Source organism: Pteropus medius, unplaced genomic scaffold, assembly GCF_902729225.1.
Source record: "Pteropus medius unplaced genomic scaffold, Ma_sr-lr_union100, whole genome shotgun sequence".
Taxonomy (NCBI): domain Eukaryota; kingdom Metazoa; phylum Chordata; class Mammalia; order Chiroptera; family Pteropodidae; genus Pteropus; species Pteropus medius.
The window spans coordinates 58,831,842-58,849,523 of record NW_024344378.1 but is presented as its reverse complement, the minus strand read 5'-3'; the positions used below and the strand labels follow the sequence as shown (position 1 = coordinate 58,849,523).

Sequence of the window (17,682 nt, the reverse complement as noted above, 5' to 3'; positions counted from 1 at the left end):
GAAAATTTCTTAAATTACCTATGAACTTTAGTGTAAATGGTCTATACACATAAAGAATAGTTCATTTACATGTGAAAGATTAATTCATTTACACATGAAAACATGAGAACCATTGGAACTCCTTAGGGAAAAAGTCAGTTTGCAAACAGCTGTCTGAGCTTCCCCATCCACATTCCTTTAGCTAAGGATCTAATGTCTAGCTGTAGCAGAGGCAGGTGCGAACTTCTGGAATGGTTACTCTGGGTATGAACTTTTCTAAGCTGGCCTCAAATCTGAATGCTTTTTTTCTAATAGTGCCCTAGGATGATTTTAATGATTTCAGATTTATATGGAAAAATAAGACTAAGGGAGAAAAGAGGAATCTAAAAGTTCCCCAAAGACAGATGAGTGAGGTGTGAGGGACGGGCTGCAAAATTAGAACCCAAAGCGTGGCCGTTGCTGAAAGGTGTTGGAGAGAGGGCTTTCTTGCAGCCCAGGTGGATAAAAACGAACCCGTGCCTGGGCTGAAGAGAGTGCTGTTGGGAAGGGCGCCCGGTATCTGCCCAGGGGTCCCTGCAGTAAGCCTGTGTCTCCCTGTCTTGCAGGTGGTGCCGGGGAGCGGGAGAAGGTGCCGGCCAACCCTGAGGCGCTCCTGCTCATGGCCAGCTCCCAGCGTGACATGGAGGACTGGGTGCAGGCCATCCGCCGGGTCATCTGGGCCCCGTTTGGTGGAGGTACTGCCCGTAGCCCGCATGCTCACCCTCTAGAACCCTTGCCTCCAGGTAATCATGCCCTTTGCCTCCCACTGGGCCTGCAGGACTCTGCTCGCTCAGGACTCCCTGGCTGTGCCCATGCTTCTTCTGGCATGTAGGCAGTGTCATCCTCTTCTGCTGCAGGCCCCTAAGAGCTCCTCGTCAGGTGCACCAAGAAAGCCCTGGCAGGGGAAATCAGGGCCACTTTTCAAAGACACGCCCTCCTCCAACCAGATAGTCCTATAGCTTTTGCGTACTTGCCTCTCTGCATCAGACCCCTGCAGGACACTGGGAGTGTGTGAGGTGGTCTGCACATAGTCCAGAAGTGGACGCTCACGGGGTCATATCAGATGCCTAAGTACAGCTTCCTTCTTGCTGAGCCATGTGGGGCTCTTGCACTGCCTACAGAACTCACCCCCTAATATGAAAGCTGCAGTTCCCATTTACTCACTTCCTCCTTTATTCATTCAAAACACTTACTGAATGCCTAAAATGTACTGGGTTGCATTCTAGATACTGGGAATTTAGTGGTAAACAAAGTAGATGATGCCTCCACCCTCCCATCACCTCCTTTGTCCCGTGGGAGACAGATGGTAGGCATATAAACATGTCCCATGATGTCTAGTAGTGAGAAACCCAATGAGCAAAGTAAAGCTAAGTGGGAGGACAGATAGTATGTGTTAGAGGTTGTAGCCCACCAGGGGAATGCTGAGGGAAGAGCATTCAAGCAGAGGGACCAGCAAGTGAAAAGGCCCTGAGGTAGGGTTGAGTGATGGGTACACAGGAATCTCAGGAAGGCCAGGTGGTCTGAGGGAGTGAGGATAAGAAAGTGGAGGACCTCTGAGGTGACAGAGGTTGCCGAGACCTTGGGGACATGACGGGGATTACAGATTTTGTTCTAAATTGATGGGGCATCAGGAAGGGCTCTGAGCAAGAGACAGATACTACCTGACATAGATTTATAAAAAGAGCCCTCTTGGCTGCTGCCATGTAAGGGATAGAACATAGAGAGACAAGAGCGGATGCAACATGCTGGGACAGTCATGAGACAAGGGTCACAGGGGCATGGGATGGCGTGGGAGTGGAGAAGACAGTGAAGAATGGTCAGCTGTATATGGGTTCTGAAGGTAGAGCTGCTAGGTTTTGCTGATGGTCTGGAAATGGGGTAGAAGAGAAAGGAAAGATGACTCCCAGCTGTGGAGTTGCTGTCTCTGTAGGTTGGTGTCTCTATGAAGTCATCACGAAAAGAGCTTTTAGAAGGGGTTACCATGCCAGGTAGACTAGGATCACTGATTCTCTGCTGAATGTGGAGACCAGGGCCTTCAGGCTGGCTGCGTTCTGACCATGAGCCATGGATGCCCTCTCTCTCCCCACACAGTATTTAATTGGTGCCACGTCCAGGCAAAGAGAGAAACTTATTTTTAGGGGCTCACAGCTCATCTGCATATCCTGCATGCCCTGTAGACTGAGCCTCTTCCTTCACTCCTCACCTCACCAGTTCTCCTCTTTCATTCCTGGCTACGGAATTCGCGAACTTTTCATAGAACCACAAATCTCTCATGCAGAAGAGTCATTATGACTTTGAAAGTCAAAGTTTTCTCCTTGGCTTCATAAATGGCCTCACACTGTTAGCCATGGCCTCCCTGCCCTCTGATGATTGCAGCAAATATGACCCATAGCCCCAGTTTAATTGGCCTGGCAGAGCCCAAGCCCACCCAGGGATTTCTGCAGCCTCTATGGGCCTCCTGTGGTGCAAGGTGGTTGAAAGTGAACTGGTGGATCAGAAGAGAGACCAGAAGCAGACTTCCATGCAGCTAGACTTTGCTTTATGACAGGTGACACCTCTGAGTACTAGGAAAAGAGAATATCATCATGATCTTGTGGCAGAGAAAGATTTTTTAAAAATGAGTTACAAAAAGCATTAATCTTTTAGGAAAATATAGACAAATTGTGCCACATAAAATGAAGAGCATCTGTTCTTTAAAACATAGATTTAAAAAATGAAAAGACAAGCTATAGGTTAAGAGAAGGTATTTGCGACATGTACAACCATCAAATGACTTATATCTCAAATTTGACTTACAAACCAATAAGGAAAAGACAGACAAGCCTGTGGAAACACACTCAAGAGACTTGTACAGGCACTTCGCAAAAGAAGAAATCCTCATGACCAAAGAACATAGTCAATGGTGTTCAACTTTATTAGTAATCAGGGAAATGCAGATTTAACCACAGTGTGATTCTTCTACTCACCCACCAGCATGACTGAATGAAAAAGATGACAGATTCCAAGCAGTGATGAAGATAGTGAACTATAGACACTTGCATATTCTGATAGGAAAGTAGTTTGGCAATATCTGCAAAAGTCAGCACTATGCACACCTGTCAGCGATTGCACTGCTAGGCATGTCCCAAAGTCAGCGATTGCACTGCTAGGCATGTCCCAAAGAGGAATATGTGCACGGGTATGCCAGGAGACTTGTACGTGTCACATGTTCACAGCAGCCATATTTGTGACAGACTGATGCCAACCGAGTGTTTAACAACAATATAATGGATAAATTAATACATTTCATTCTTAGAAAACTCATAACAGTGAGTTTAACTACAGCTCAATCCAATAAGCCTGAATCCTAAAAACATAATGTGGAACTAGGGAAGCCCAATAACGAGCTTTATGATTCAATTTATAAAAAGTTGAAAAACAAGGCAGAAGTATACTATATTATTTATGGATGGATAAATAGGCAGCAAAAATGTAGAGAAGCAAAGAAATGAATGACATAAAAGTCAGGATGGTCTATGGCCATGCCATCCTGAACATGCCTGATCTCATCTGATCTTGGAAGCTAAGCAGTGTTGGGCCTGGTTAGTACTTGTATGGGAGACCACCTAGGAAGACCAGGTGCTGCTGGCGTTTTAAAAAAAAAAAAGTAAGGATGGTAGTCATAGTTACACAGATGTTTATTTTGCAATATTGTGCTAATCTGTACACATACACTATAAGTACTTTTCTGGATATTTGCATATTTCACTATAGAAATAATAAAAGATAAATCAAAGAATGAAAGAAGAGAAACTGCAGGTCGAAGAGTCTAAGTAATTTGCTGAAGACAACACAGCTAGTCAGGGAGCAGAGCTGAAAAATGAAGTCTGATGTTCTGAGCCCAAAGGCCATGCTTTGTCCCAATCCATGCAGGACAATATCATGCATGGTTTACCTGCACTCAGTGTGCTGGCTCCCCTGCCCAAGCATTTTTCTTTCTCTCTCTGTCTCTATCTCTGTCTCTCTCCCTACATCTCTGTGTTTGCTCAGAATAAGGACCCTCTGCAGAAACCCATGTAGAACCCAGATTCACCTCTCCTCCAGGCTCCCCAGCATCGATCAAACTTCTCAGGCTGTGCTAAGTGCTGAAGAACTTGCAAGAATTATAATAGGAACCTTCATCAAAGGCGCTTATCTCCTTTCTACCAGAAATAGAGAGGAAATGCAGAAATCCCAGGGGTTAGTGATGGCAGACATGTCTGGGCAAGCATGGGCACTCACAGGTGGGCTCAGCCAGCTTCTGGAGGTTTCCTGGCAAAGCTGTTATTAGCCTGAGTTCCCCTGGAAAGGAGGCTTAGAGGATCAGTGCTTCTTTCACTGTTTAATAACGGAGCCCAGGAGCCCTTTCAAGCATGTTTGTTCTGGCAGAGAGTGGGCTGCCTCTGACAGACACGAATGGGCAGCGTTCCTGCAGCAGTTAAGGGAGAGCCCGGGCATCCCCACAGAGAAAACTGGGGCAGGCCAGTGGGTCGGGGGAGCCTGTTACTGCTGATGGCCTGCCAAGGGTGGCCCTGACTGGAGTGTGTTTTGTCTGGCCATTCATTGATTCATTCCTTCATTCAGCCAGTTAGTCATTCACTGGGGCATATATTCTAGGGGCTGGGGATACAGCAATGAGCAGGAAAGATAAAGACTGTCCATGTTGGAAAAGTAGCAAAGAGGCCAGGTGGCTGGAGCAGAGTCTGTGAAAAGGGAGAGAGGAGGAAACAGGTCAGAGAAGTAATCAGTAGGTGGTAAATCAGTAGGGCCTTGTGGTCATAAAGGTGACTCTGGCTTTTCCTCGGAGTGAGGTGCCATTGGTAGGTTTTGAACAAAGGAGTGGCAGAGCCTGACTCAGGTTCTAACAGGATCCCTCTGGCTGCCATGTTGAGAATAGATGAAAGAAGGCAATGATGAAATAGAAAGTCCAGTTAGGAGCTTATTACATAATCACGTAGGTGAGAGATGATGGCAGCTTGGCCCAGCATGGTGTTGGTGATGAGAAGTAATTGATATATTTTGAAGGGAGAGCCAATAGTACTTCCCTGTTGGAATGGAAGAAAAGTGTAAGAGAATAAGAGAAGTCAAGGGTAACTCCAAGATATTTTGATCGAAGCAACTGGAAGGATGGATTAGCTATTAACCGAGATGAGATAGACCACAGAAGTATATTTGTTTGGGAAGAGGATCAAGATTTCACTTTGGGCCTTAGTCTGAGATACCTGTGAGAGTTTCAAGTTTAGACATCAAGCAGGCAGTTAGACATTTAAGTCTAGAGATTTAGGAGAGAGGACTGTGTTGGAGAGCAAATGTAGGGTGCCATTGATACATAGATGGGGTTTGAAACCATGAGGATGGTTGAGATAGCAAGAAAGTTTAAGGAGAACAGAACCAGGGCTGAGTCATGCTCCCTGGTAAGAAGTCAGGGAGCAGAGGAGAAGCCAGCAGAAGGGGCTGGCAAGGAGGGCCAGTGAGGGAGGGCAGCTGGGAGTGAGTACGATCCCTGAGCTGAATGAAGAGAGTTTCTAAGGAAGGAGGAGGAGTCATCAGCTGCAGCACGCACTGCTAATACATCAATCAGAAGAGAATGGATATTGAAAATAGTTCACTGGTGACTTGGACAAGGGTGGTTTTGGTGGAGAGCTGGAGATAAAGCCTGAAAATAGTGAGTGTAAGAAAGGATAAGAGGAGGGGAATTGGAGTGTGAGGATAGCTAACTCAAGAAATTTGCTGTAAAGGGAAAAAGAGAAATGAGACAGCTGGAGGGGAAAGTCAGGTGGAGGGTTCTGTTTTATTTTGTTTAAATTGGGAGACAAAACAGCAATGCAAAAGACTGATGGTGCAACAGAGGGAGAGGAAAATTGCTGCAGCACCATTATCTCTTGTGGATATAGATGCAAAAATGCTCAACAAAATACTTACAAATTGAATCCAGCAATATATGAAAGGATTATACACCATGACCAAATGAGATTTATCTCAGGAATGCCAGGATGGTTTAACACCTGCAAATCAGTCAGTGTACTACATCAGTAGAATAAAGGGCAAAAGCCACATGATCATATCCATAGACTCAGAAAAAGCATTTGATAAAATTTGGCACATTTTCATGATGAGAATACCCAGTGGTTTAGGGATAGAAAGGAACTTTCTCACCCTGCCAGAGGGCACCTACAAAAATTCACAGATAATATCATACTTTATGGAGAAAGACTGGATGCTTTTCCTCTAAGACCAGGAACAAGACAAGGATTCTTACTTTCACCATTTCTATTCAGCATTGTACTGGAAGTCACGGTCAGAGCGATTAGTCAAGAAATTGAAATAAAATTCATTAAAATTCAATTAGATTGAAAAGAAAGAAAGAAGTATCTCTATTTGAAAATCTTAATAAATCCACTAGAAAACTATTAGAATTATAAAAATTCTGCAAGACAATATATACAAATCATTGTATTTCTATACAGTAGCAGTGAGTGAGCAAACTGAAAATAAAATTAAAACTTATAGCATCCAAAAGAATAAAATACTTATGAATAAATTTAAAAGAAATACAAAGTTTAATACTCTCAAAAGGACAAAACGTTGTTGAAAGAAATTAAAACCCAAATAATGGAAAGACGTTTCATGTTCATGGATCAGAAGGCTAGATATTGTGAAGAGGGCAACACTCCCCAGTGGATCTCAGGACTTCTGTGCCCCCCTCCAGGAACGAGGTCCCAGGAGGCCCCATCAGGCAGCACCTCCCAGCTAGCTCTCTGTGAGAGGGGAAAGAAGAGAGTCACAGTGCACCCAGGGCTGCCCAGCTTACATGGGCGATCCTTGCCTGGTTATCTGGAGAGAGCCTGCAAACCCTTGAAAGTGGGTCTTATGTATATAGGAAGGTGCTTAGCAAAGCCAGTTGCATTGAAGTGTGAAATAGGGCAGAATGAGCACAGATTTTAGCACCAGGCTGTGGTCTGGCTGTAATCTGGTTCTTCTCCTTGTTTGTGTGACCTGGGGCATACCACTTAATCCTTTCTCTGTGTCCTTGTTTGCAAAATGGGAATAAGAATATCTTCTTTGCAGGATTGTCATGAGAATCAGAAGAGAAAGAGGGTACAAAATGCTCGGCACTCTTTTAGTACTAAGTAGTCCTCATCTATTCAACACAGATCATCTGCCATGTACAGGCAGGGGACATGACAGGGAAGAAGAGATCAGACAAAGCTTCCACCCTACTCCCCAAGATGGACAATGACAAGGACAGCACATCACATGGCATAAAGCAGTGGTTTCCAAATGTTAGCTAGCATCAGAATCACTCAGAGGAAGGTTTGTGAAAATAGACTGCTGGCTCCACCCACAGAGTTTCCAACTCACTTGGGTGAGGCCCTAGAGTTTGTATTTCTAAGTACTGCTGGTCTGGGGCCCACATTTTACTACTGTATTTTAGAAGGTGGTGAGTTCTATTAAAAGGAAAAAAATAGAGCAGTTTTAAATAACAGTGGTGAGTATGAGCCTAATGAAAGAGTGGTTTTCACACAAAGTCTTGAAGAAGGTGAGATAGTGGGCCAAAAGGATGATGCTGGAAGTGTGCTGGTCCATGGCAACAGCTTAGGCAAGAGCAGCAAACATCTGATGTGGTCTTGAACCAGCACCAAGGCAGGTAGGTAGGAGGGAGTGAGGGATGGGGCCAGATGGGTAGAGACCTGATGGCTGAGGCCTTGTGGGCCTGTGTAAGGAGGTAAGCTTTTACTCCTAAGTGAAATGGGAAAGGAAGCACTGAAATGGGAAAGGAAGGCTTTGAGCTGAGGAATGATGTAATCTGATATATAATTTTAAAGGACCACTTTGACTGCTGACTGGAGAGGTACAAGGGATAGCTGGAGACATATATGTAGTAATCCAGGCACAAGACAGCTCCTCTCTCTATGGTGGGTTGTGGTGAAAGTGATCAGATTCCAACTCTGTTTCAAAAACAGGACCCACAAGATCTGGATGCGGGTGTGAGGGAAAGGGAACAGTGAAGGTGGACTCCAGGGGGCCTGGCTGAGAGCTGGAAGGATGGAGTTGTTATCAACAACCAATAGGGGAAGATTCAGTGTAGAGCAGATTTGGGAGGTCATAGCAAGGCCATAGCTCCATTTGAACACTTTTGAGTTTGAGATGCCTTTGAATACTTAAACCCGTCAGAGATGCTGAGTGGGCAGTTGGATGCAAGAGTGTGGGGGATCAGCATTAGCGTTCAATAATCAGTATGGCATGGTAACTATCCCACCTACAGGCTAGCCAGTACTACCAAGCAAAGCCCAGAAGCTTTTTGTCCCAGCCTCACAAGCAGCAGCATGGAGTGATAGTCCTGGAGCAGGGAGGCTGGCCTGGGAATGGTGTCCCTGACTGGAGTGACCACTTTGTGTGGGGAGGGGCATGAGGGGCCAGGCAGCAGGCCTGTAGTGGCCATCAGAGCCTCACTACCCCAGCCCAGCTGTGTGGCTCCAAACCTCTGCAGACTTTCCTCTGACCTGCCAGAGCCAATTTTTCTGCCCTCAGCTTCTTCACAAATCATGGGGGAGAGGATGGAGTGCACACAGATGCAGCTCCCAGAGGCCACAGGGCAGGACACTTGACATGGAGAAAATCCTAGCCTCAGGACAACTTGGAGGGACACAAAGCAACCTTTTTAATCCAGCTAGTAGTGGTTTTAATTTGCTGGAATGACATCTCTAAACGGAAGACTTCAAGGCACAATCAGGTCAGAACACAAGGTCACTGGCCCCAGCCTAGGCTGGCAATGGTGGAGCCCGAGATCCTAGTGGATCATTTCTTCCCAGTGCTGCTTCACCATAACCCAACTCTTCTGAAAATTCAAGAAAAAGGAGTCTTATTTCCAGTTCTCCTGAATGTAACCTGGCAAGCCAGGAAGGCTTGGGCCTTTCCTGGCATTCCTTCCTAAAGGGAAAAGAAAGGACTGTTGCTGACCTGGGCTGGGCTTTGGGTCACTAAGCCAGCAGAAGGAGCACTTGAGCCTCATTCTGGTGCCCTTGGCCCAATGTAGTAGGCTCTGAGGGTCCACATGCTAGGTGGAGGATGCGATATCCTACAAGTCTTGGACTCTGTCTGGGCCTCAGGCTCATATAGGGCAGATAGGGCCTCTTCTGAGCATAGGGGTTGGCTCACAGTAGCCTTGGGCCTCCTTCCCTGCACTGCTCCAGGAGCCTGTATACTTGAATCCCCAAGGCAGGGGAAACAGCCCCAGCCACAGTCCCCACTGACAGGAAGGCCAGGAAGCCTGGAGCTGTTTACCAGGAGAACAGAGGCTGAGAAATAGTGCCTTATCTTGAGAGAGCCTGGCAAGGCAATGAGAGTGATTTACAGAGAGTCGCTCTTGGGGGCAGGACGCTAACTGTTCAACTGCCTTTTACCAACTTTGCTGGATCCTTTCATCCTTCTTCCTTCCCAGCAGCTGTGATGGGAATGCCCTGTCAGCTTGACTTGCCAGGATTCAGTGTGTACCAAGGAGAGCCTAGACCACAGGCCAGAAAAGAGTGCATCATGGTCACTTGGCCAGTGCAGGGTGTTGTGCCAGCCATGCACAATGCATCAGCAACCCAGCCACAAGTGGAGAGGTTGGGCACAGAGAGGTAGCCACTAGCCAGGACAGCTAACGTTTATTCAGAATGTCCTTGTGCTGAATAAGTTCTGCATCTCTGACCCTCACAACAGCCCAATAACAGAAACTGGTCCTGTTATAGCCCCTTTACAGGTGAGGAAACTGAGCAGCAGGGAGGTGCAAGTGATCTGTCCAGGTCACAAAGAAGTAGGTGGGAAGCTGGCGTTCTAACCCAGTTCTGATAGAGCTCAGAGCCCTGGTGCTGGATGCCTGCTCTAGAGAATAGGATGCCTGGAGACCTTCCGGCGTCCTATGGTCCAGTTCTCTGGCCCTCAGCTTCTTCCAGGCAGCCTTGGTCCTCCACATCAGGCTAAGGAAAGAGTGAGGGATCTCATGCTTGCCATGCGTTACTCTTGCCAGGGGTTATTGTATCAAATTACATTGTAGAAGGAAGCAGAGAGGCCCAGAAAGGTTCAATAGTTTGCCAAATTGCAGCCCGCCACCAGAGTGAGCACGTCCATGGGTTCTCTATTGCTAGGCAAGCTTCAGAGCGCCTGAGCCTCTGGATCTGAGCGGTCTTGATAGTGTGATAGGGGTCATGGGGAGGCAGTCATGACTGAGGACTGAATCAGTCCCTGAAGTCTTGGACACAGGTCCTGTAGGACACATAGCTCGGAAACAAGGGCCACCTCAGCTGAAGAGGTCACCTGTGACCAGGTGCTTGTGTGAGAGGACAGACCCTCAGCCTGTTTCCTGCCCCTGCCCCCAAGAGGGCAATTTCATGACTACCTCTGTACACCCACTTCCAACAGATCCCATGGTTTAAAACGACCCCCAAGGTGGGGTGGGTGTTGTCCTGGCCAGAGCATAACCTAGAGCTCATTACGACAGTGCATGTCAGACTCCAGAGCCTTCTAAATGTGAGGCAGCTACAGATGTCCATCCATAGGTGGATCTAGGTGAAGGGGGAGTATGGAACGAATTCCGCAGAGGTCAGCAGGTCTAATTCAGTGACAACACAGGTGGGAAAACCAAGGCTGGAGAGGAGAAAGCAAGTCAGCACCAGGGCCCACATAGGTACCCACCTGGGAGAGTCCTACTCTCCAGAATAAGTTCCTCCACTGAGCCTGAGCACCCTTCTCTTTAATGTAGACAGAGCTGGTCAGACCCTGTGGGTCCCTGGGCCATGGGAGCCCCCAGGCTTTTCTGGTAGGTTTAGGGCAGGGCATTCCTAGGCTTGTGGCCCCCCTGGCACCATGAACTGCCCTTCTATCTTCATATTTATCTGAACTCTGGAAGGGGAGAACACTGAGGTTCCCCCCAACAAAACACACGCACCTAGGGCTTGGGAGGACTTCAGCCCCCATGCCACACTAGTATGAGGGTCAGGACTGGAGAGCCTCATTAGTCTGGGGCACAAAATTTAAGAGGGCACAAAAAAACTCAGTAATTAGTAAATATTTTACTCTCATCATTTTTAAAACGCAAACTAGTGCTCCTCAAATCTATTGTTAGTCTTTTATTGTTGCTGCTCTAACAAATTGCCACAAATTTAGCAGCTTGAAACAGCACAAACTTATTCCTTCACAATTCTGGATATCAGAAACCAGAACTTAGTCTTAGGAGGCTAAAATCAAGGTGTCAGCAAGGATGGTTCCTTCTGAGGACTTCAGGGGAGAGTCTGTTCCTTGCCTCTTCCATCTTCTAAGGGCTGCCCACATTCCTTGATGTGGCTTCATCATTCCAGTCTGCTTCCCTCATCATGTTGCCTCCTCTTCTACAGTTAAAGCTTAAACAGTGTGGGGATTAAGGGCACTGACTTCCAGGCAGTAGAAAATCTGCATATAATTTTTCGCTCCCACAAAACTTAACTACTAATAGCCTTACTGATAACATAAATAATCGAGTAACACAGGATTCCCCTAAACCCTTCCCTACAGTATATATATATTATATACTGTAGTCTTAAAATAAAGCAATCTAGCGAAAAGAAAATGTTAAGAAAATCATTAGGAAAATACATTTACAGTATTTATTGAAAAAAATCTGTGTATAAGTGGACTCGTACGGCTCAAGTTATATTGTTTAAGGGTCAACTGTATAGTCAAATTTCCTTCTTCCTCCCTCTTATAAAGCCCACCTGGATAATCCAGTATAATCTCTCCATCCTTAATTTAATCATATCTACAAAGTAAGCTAACATAGCCACAGGTTTCGGGGATTAGGATGTGGACACTTTGGGAGCCTTTACTCAGCCTACCACATTCATGATAAACAAAATTTTAAATAAAGACAGGATCTATGAGTGGGATTAGTCTATACAAGTACGGGGTCAGATCCTGTCTTTATTTAAAATACTGACATTTTGTTCACCATGGATATATATATATATATATATATATTTTTTTTTTGCATTAACTTGTATTTTTAAAAATATTGCAGAAAATATCTTGATCACTGAAGTTTTGGGCATCCTCTTAAATTTTGCACCTGTGGTGAGTGCCTCATTTGCTTCACCTTAGTCCAGGCCCTGCATAATGAGAGCAAGAGTGACCCTGCCCTGCACACTCAGCTTTCAGATCAACCCCCACCCCTTTTAGACCTAGGGTTTCTCTAAACCCCTCCCTTACAGAATTCTGTCCACAGGACCTCTATCCTTACTGTCTGGTGTTGCATAGGCCGAGGCTTTGCTTCTCTTTCCACCTGCCCTCCTGGTGTATGCCTGAGGCTGTGTACCCATCACAGTCATCACACTTTGAAAGTATGGGATTTTTATCAGGACAGAATCCTGCCATGGGAAGATCATAGACTTTGCAGAAAGATCATTTGGTTTTGAATTAAAGATCTGTCTCTTACCAGCTGTGTGACCTTAGCAAAATTACACAACCTCTCTGCGCTTCAGCTGCATCTTCTGCAAAATGAGGACATTGATTCTTATCTTTCAAGGCTGCACAAGACACCTTCTGTTAAGTGGAGCTGGGGCGCTGGCTCCAGGCCTGGCAGAGGATTGGAGCCCTGAGCGCCAGCTCTGAAGCCGGCAGCCCAGCTTTAGATGTGGCCTTAGCCCTCTTCTAGCGAGCGCGACCCAGACCTAGTTACCTGACCTTCCTGAGCCTCCATTGCCCGACCTGGAACACCTGCCCTCCCAGCTTTCGGGGAATGGGAGCTCCTAAAGCCAGTCCTTGGCAAGGAAGGAGGGACCCATCAATGGGAGTTGCTAGTATTCCTAGGGTGCGTAATAACATGGGGTATTAAGAGAAGGGGAGCAGATGTTCAAAACCGCAGGTCTTCCTTGGTTTCAGCTTCAGGCGTGGCATTTCAGGCACTCCCAAGTCCCGGGCCTTTCCTCCCTCCCTCCAGGGTCCCGGCCCCGGGCGGGCGGCAGGCAAGCCGCTACCTGCGCGCGTGCCGGGCATTCCTGCCGCCGCCGCGCCGCCGCGCCCGGGCCGCCATGGGCCTGATGCCGGCCGCGCGGGCCTTCTCCGGGCGCCGCGCCTGCCCGCGGCCGCCCTGCCGCCTGCCTGCCTGCTGTGCGCCCGCCGCCCCAGGTAGGGCGGGACGGGTGCGGGTGCCCCGCGGGGGAAGCGGCGTCCTGAGCCCAGAGCGCTCTCGAACCTGGGACTGGCGCGGCGGGCTTGGGGAGCACTACGCATGCGCGTTGCGGGGCCAGACCGGGAGCCGGGGGAGTGCAGGGCTGCATGCGCGGGACCTTGAGTCGCACTGGGGGAGCGGGACGCTAGAGTGTCTGGGGACAGAGACCGAGGCCAGGCGCCTCCTCCTGGAGTGGGCACCCCGTGTGCGGAGGTGGGGAAGCTGAGGCAGGCAGGGAGCGAGGGCTTGCAAAGGACACCCCTCCCCCCCACCACTGAGGAGACCAAGCGGGATGCGCACCCTGGGCTACTGACCCCAAGCCTACGGCTCGCCCACTTTTGCCTCCCTAGGCCTCAGACAGGCCACTGTGCGGGGCGTGAAGCTGGCCTCCACTGGGAGGGCGGGCGGGATCACCTCTACCCTGGGGCTTGCTCTGGACCCCGCAAGATGATGTTTACCTATGGCAGTTTTCTCTCTTGTGCAGCCTTCAGCCTCTTGGTTGGCAAGGGCTGGATGGGCAGGAGGAGGCAGGGAAGGGTTTTCAGCAGAGCTGGAGGGACTGGTGGGTTTAGGGTTTTTACAGCCACCAGGGCAACCCTGAGGCTCTCTAGCACCTAGAGCAGACCTGGCAAATGGGCACAAGTGTGGGAGTGATGGAAGTGTGATTTTACAAACCATGAGGTGGAAGCAGGGAGAATGGGGCTTGTCTTGGAAAGAGAGGAAATGATAGTAAGAAGGGATTACCCCAAGTCTGGATCTCTGGAGAGAATTTTAGATTTTCTTCATTGTGTCTTCTCAGCGGTCCCCAACCTTTTTGACACCAGGGACTGGCACTTGTATGAGAATCTAATGCCTGATGAACTGAGGTGGAGCTGAGGCGGTGATGCTAGCGCTGGGGAGCTGCTGCAAATACAGATGAAGCTTCACTGGCTAGCCCACTGCTCACTTCCTGCTGAGAGGCCTGGCTTCTAACAGGCCACAGACCAGTACTGGTCCATGGCCCCGAGGTTCGAGGACCCCTGTTCTACCTGACTGTGGTCTCCCTGTCCCCACAACTGGAGAGAGCCCTACTATCTTTAAAGCAGGCCTGAGGTTTTTCTGCTCCGGGATTAGCTCCAAGAGGGAATCCCATCTGCCTTTCCTGCTGGAGGCTCCCCTCCCCCAGACCTCTGGGTCAGGATAAGGCCATGTTTATCAAGTACCTGCTTTAGGGTGGCAGATGTGGTAGGCTTTCCTATGGCTGCTCACAGCTCCATTAAGTGGCAGTGACAAGGCTCAAAGAGGCTGAGGTCACTCAGGACAGGAATCTGAGCCAGCTGACCTCTCTGCCTGTAGAATTCCTGCTCCTGCGTGGGATTCCAGGGAAAGGGGAGTGAGGGCCAAGCTTTGCCAGAGAGCTGGCATAAGAGAGCCCTGGCTCAGTTCTGAGCCTGTCAGCAGGTTCATCCAGAGGAAAAGCAGCTTCTGCCAGTTTCCTCTCTGGTGGCAAAGCCTGTGCTTTGTGAAGAGCGTGGGCTGGGACCTCGAGGAACCTGCATGCTGGCTGGGTTTCCAGGGATCTGACAAACCTACTGGAACTGGCTCTTGGCAAGGCTCCCCCTTGAAGATGTGCCAAGAGGGCTGAAGGAGTTCAATGTGGCTTTCCAGGCCCTGCCAGGCTCTGCCAAAGAGACCCTGGCAAGGAGAGTGGCAGGCAAGGCCCCTGGGTGAGGGAGGCCAGGCCCTGTAGCTTGAGCACAGGGTGCCTCCAGTAAGAGGATACTTGGGAAGGAAGTCTGGAAGGCTGAGCTGGAGTGAGGCTTTCTCATGGGACTCCCCAAGGCATCTTCCCTCAAAGAGTGGCTTAGATGAGAAGCCTGCACAAAGTCTCATGAAAGGCTCTACATGGCGGTGCTGGGAATGTGGGCTTAATGCCATGGCTTGATAGGTTGGGGGTAGGGGGTAGGGTCTCAGGGCAGCCTCTAAAGACTGGTGTGATCATCTCCATTTTATAGATAGAAAAACTGGCACCAAGCAGAGGCTGGATGGAATTACCCAAAGTTTGTGGCTCTCTGGAGAGAATTTTAGAATTCATTTCCTCAGCATCTCTCTCCTTTGACTGGCCGTAGTCACCTGTGAGCTAAGGGTGGGGAGCCGAACACATTAATGAGATTGGAGACTGTCCGGGGCTGTGTGTTCAACCTTCACTCAGTGCTCCTCAACTTCTGCTCCAAGCTCAGCACTAATTCAGATGAGAGAGGGAGGTGGTCCCTGGGAAGGGACCAGGCAGAAGTGACTGTCTTTGCATTGGCTGTGATAGAGGCCTAAGGAGAATGAAAACACTGTGGTTGTGCTAGAGGGAGGGTCTGAGACAGCTCACATAGGAGAGGACATCTGAACTGTCTCCAAGGGCTAATAAGAAATTTGCACAGACCAAAGAGGAAAGAGGCCTTCAGGTAGAGTAACCTCTGCTCTAAACCCAGGCCAGGCAGCAGGAAAGCAGACATATTCAGGACGCTCAAGTGGTGGGGAAAGCTGAGGTGAAAAGGGTATGTGCATGAGCTGGAAGGTGGGCACGGAAGGTGCAATGCCAGGCTAGCGCCCTCCCTTCTTGGAGACCCTCTGCTCATGGGAAGTTACTCCTGTATGTCCTCTGTCTGCTCATTTAAGGCCCTAGCAGATGCCTCTGGTCATGATAGGCATAACTGCCCATTTCAACCCTCTGTGGGTCAGGATACCTCTTCTAGTTTATCCTGGCCCCAGTGTCCTTGGGGGATATCTGTGGCCAAAACAGAAGAGGTGAATACCTGGCAAAGCCACATGAGTGAAGTGTGAGGTGGGTGTGGTGGGGACTGCAGAGGATGAGCAAGTACACAGACTATCAAAGGGCACAGATGTCATTGAACTCTGCCAGTGTTGCTATTGGGAATTTGGGCCTGTGTCACCAGATCTGTGGATTTTTCAAAAGAAGCTGGGGATCCAGATTTTTATATGAAATCTCTTTAATTAACCTCTATTAATTAAATAACTAATTTGACAATGTTTCAAACACCATAATAGCTAAACAAGAGCATCTTGGATTCATATGGCCCATTGTTGAGCATAGGTGATTGAGCCCTGAGTGAAACAAGAGGGAGCAGTGGCTCAGTGTATCCAGGACCAGCCTAGGCCACTCTTGGGCTTGTCAGAGAGGCCTGGACATTGTTAGTGGTGGGCCCTGGGGACTCCTTGTGCAAGCTTCTCACGCCAGAGGCAGCCACCACGCCAGTTTGTGGCAGCATCAGCCCCTGTGCTCAGGGCTGTTGACAGGTCCCTCTCCCCCTCTGGTCCCATCCCCGTGGGCAGAGGCAGCTGGTCTCTCTCACCAAGTCCCAGAAGGCTTGTAGCTTTTCCTTTCTTGTCAGTACTGTAGTCTCTACTGCCTGTTGCCCAATGACTGCATCTTTAGGAATTAACTGCTAGTAAGGAAAGACCAAAGAAACACAGGAACTAGGCTGTGGGTGGATAGTATCACACAGGTGTCCATGCACCAGCATTCTGAAGAGCAGCACTGTGGCCTAGAACATTTTCTGAACCTGGAACCAGATTGTACGGGTCTGAACCTTGACTCTGCCACATGCTGAGTGAACTTGGGCGTGTCCTTAAACTCCTGTCTCTCAGTTTATTGATCTGAAATATCAGGATGATGACGATGATGGTGATGATGGCGATGATAATAGTGGTAATAGTCCCTAAGTTATCAAGCTGTGTGAAGATTAAGCGTATTGATATATGTAAAGTGCTTAGAACAGCACCTGCTACCAGAAGTGCCGTATGTTAGCTATTTTCAGCACTTTTCTCATACACACAAGCATGCGCGCATTCATGCACACACAAATGCACATATGCACACACAAGTTCACACTTGCATGCATGTATACACACACATACTTCTTCCTAAAGCTTTGATGGCATCACTGGGTGTGTTCTATGTGAGCATATTTTCTAGAAGGGTGTGTCTTCTTCCCCCAAATTCTGGGTACTTTGTCTTTGGTTGGGCAAGGTGAGAAGGTACATTCACCAAGCCCTACTCTGTGCCAGGCAGAATAGGGACTGTTGTATCCTATTGCAAAATAGCCATTGTGCATGGGGAGCCAAGTAGGCTCCCTGATTCCTGCCATTGCTCAGCGCCAGGGAAGGGATTGAACCTCTTACCTGCTGGCTCACTATCCAGGTCTCAGGATTCCACCTGCCTAGGCTGCATCTTTCATGGACCACAGAACTGCCTGGACAGAATGGAGCTGTGACACCATGTCCCTGACACACCCCCGAGGCCGTCCTGTAGGGAAGGTCTCTGCATTGTGGAGAGGATGTCGGGCACTCCAAAGTCCTTGTAGAGCTTAGGGCTGGGAGAAGGCTGTGTCTCCTGTTACTCTCACTGTGAGATGGAGAGCTTTATGGATCTCAACTCCTACTCTTTGCCTGAACCAGGAACTTCTTAGTCC

General features: G+C 48.6%; 1 protein-coding gene and 1 pseudogene across 13 annotated transcripts in view; both read left to right on the top strand.

The window, feature by feature from the left end:
* ARHGAP22 (Rho GTPase activating protein 22) overlaps window positions 1-17,682 on the top strand; it is a 186,794-nt gene that overhangs the window by 155,313 nt on the left and 13,799 nt on the right. For 10 of the 13 annotated variants that reach the window (XM_039872347.1, XM_039872337.1, XM_039872338.1 and 7 more), the window contains one exon: window positions 585-761. The exons of 1 other annotated variant lie outside the window; for it this stretch is intronic. In XM_039872347.1, the coding sequence (XP_039728281.1) occupies window positions 585-761 (177 nt within the window). The remainder of the gene's footprint in view (window positions 1-584; window positions 762-17,682) is intronic. 2 more of the 13 variants (XM_039872348.1, XM_039872342.1) reach the window with 1 other exon arrangement.
* Window positions 3,530-3,648, top strand: LOC120609973 (uncharacterized; annotated as a pseudogene).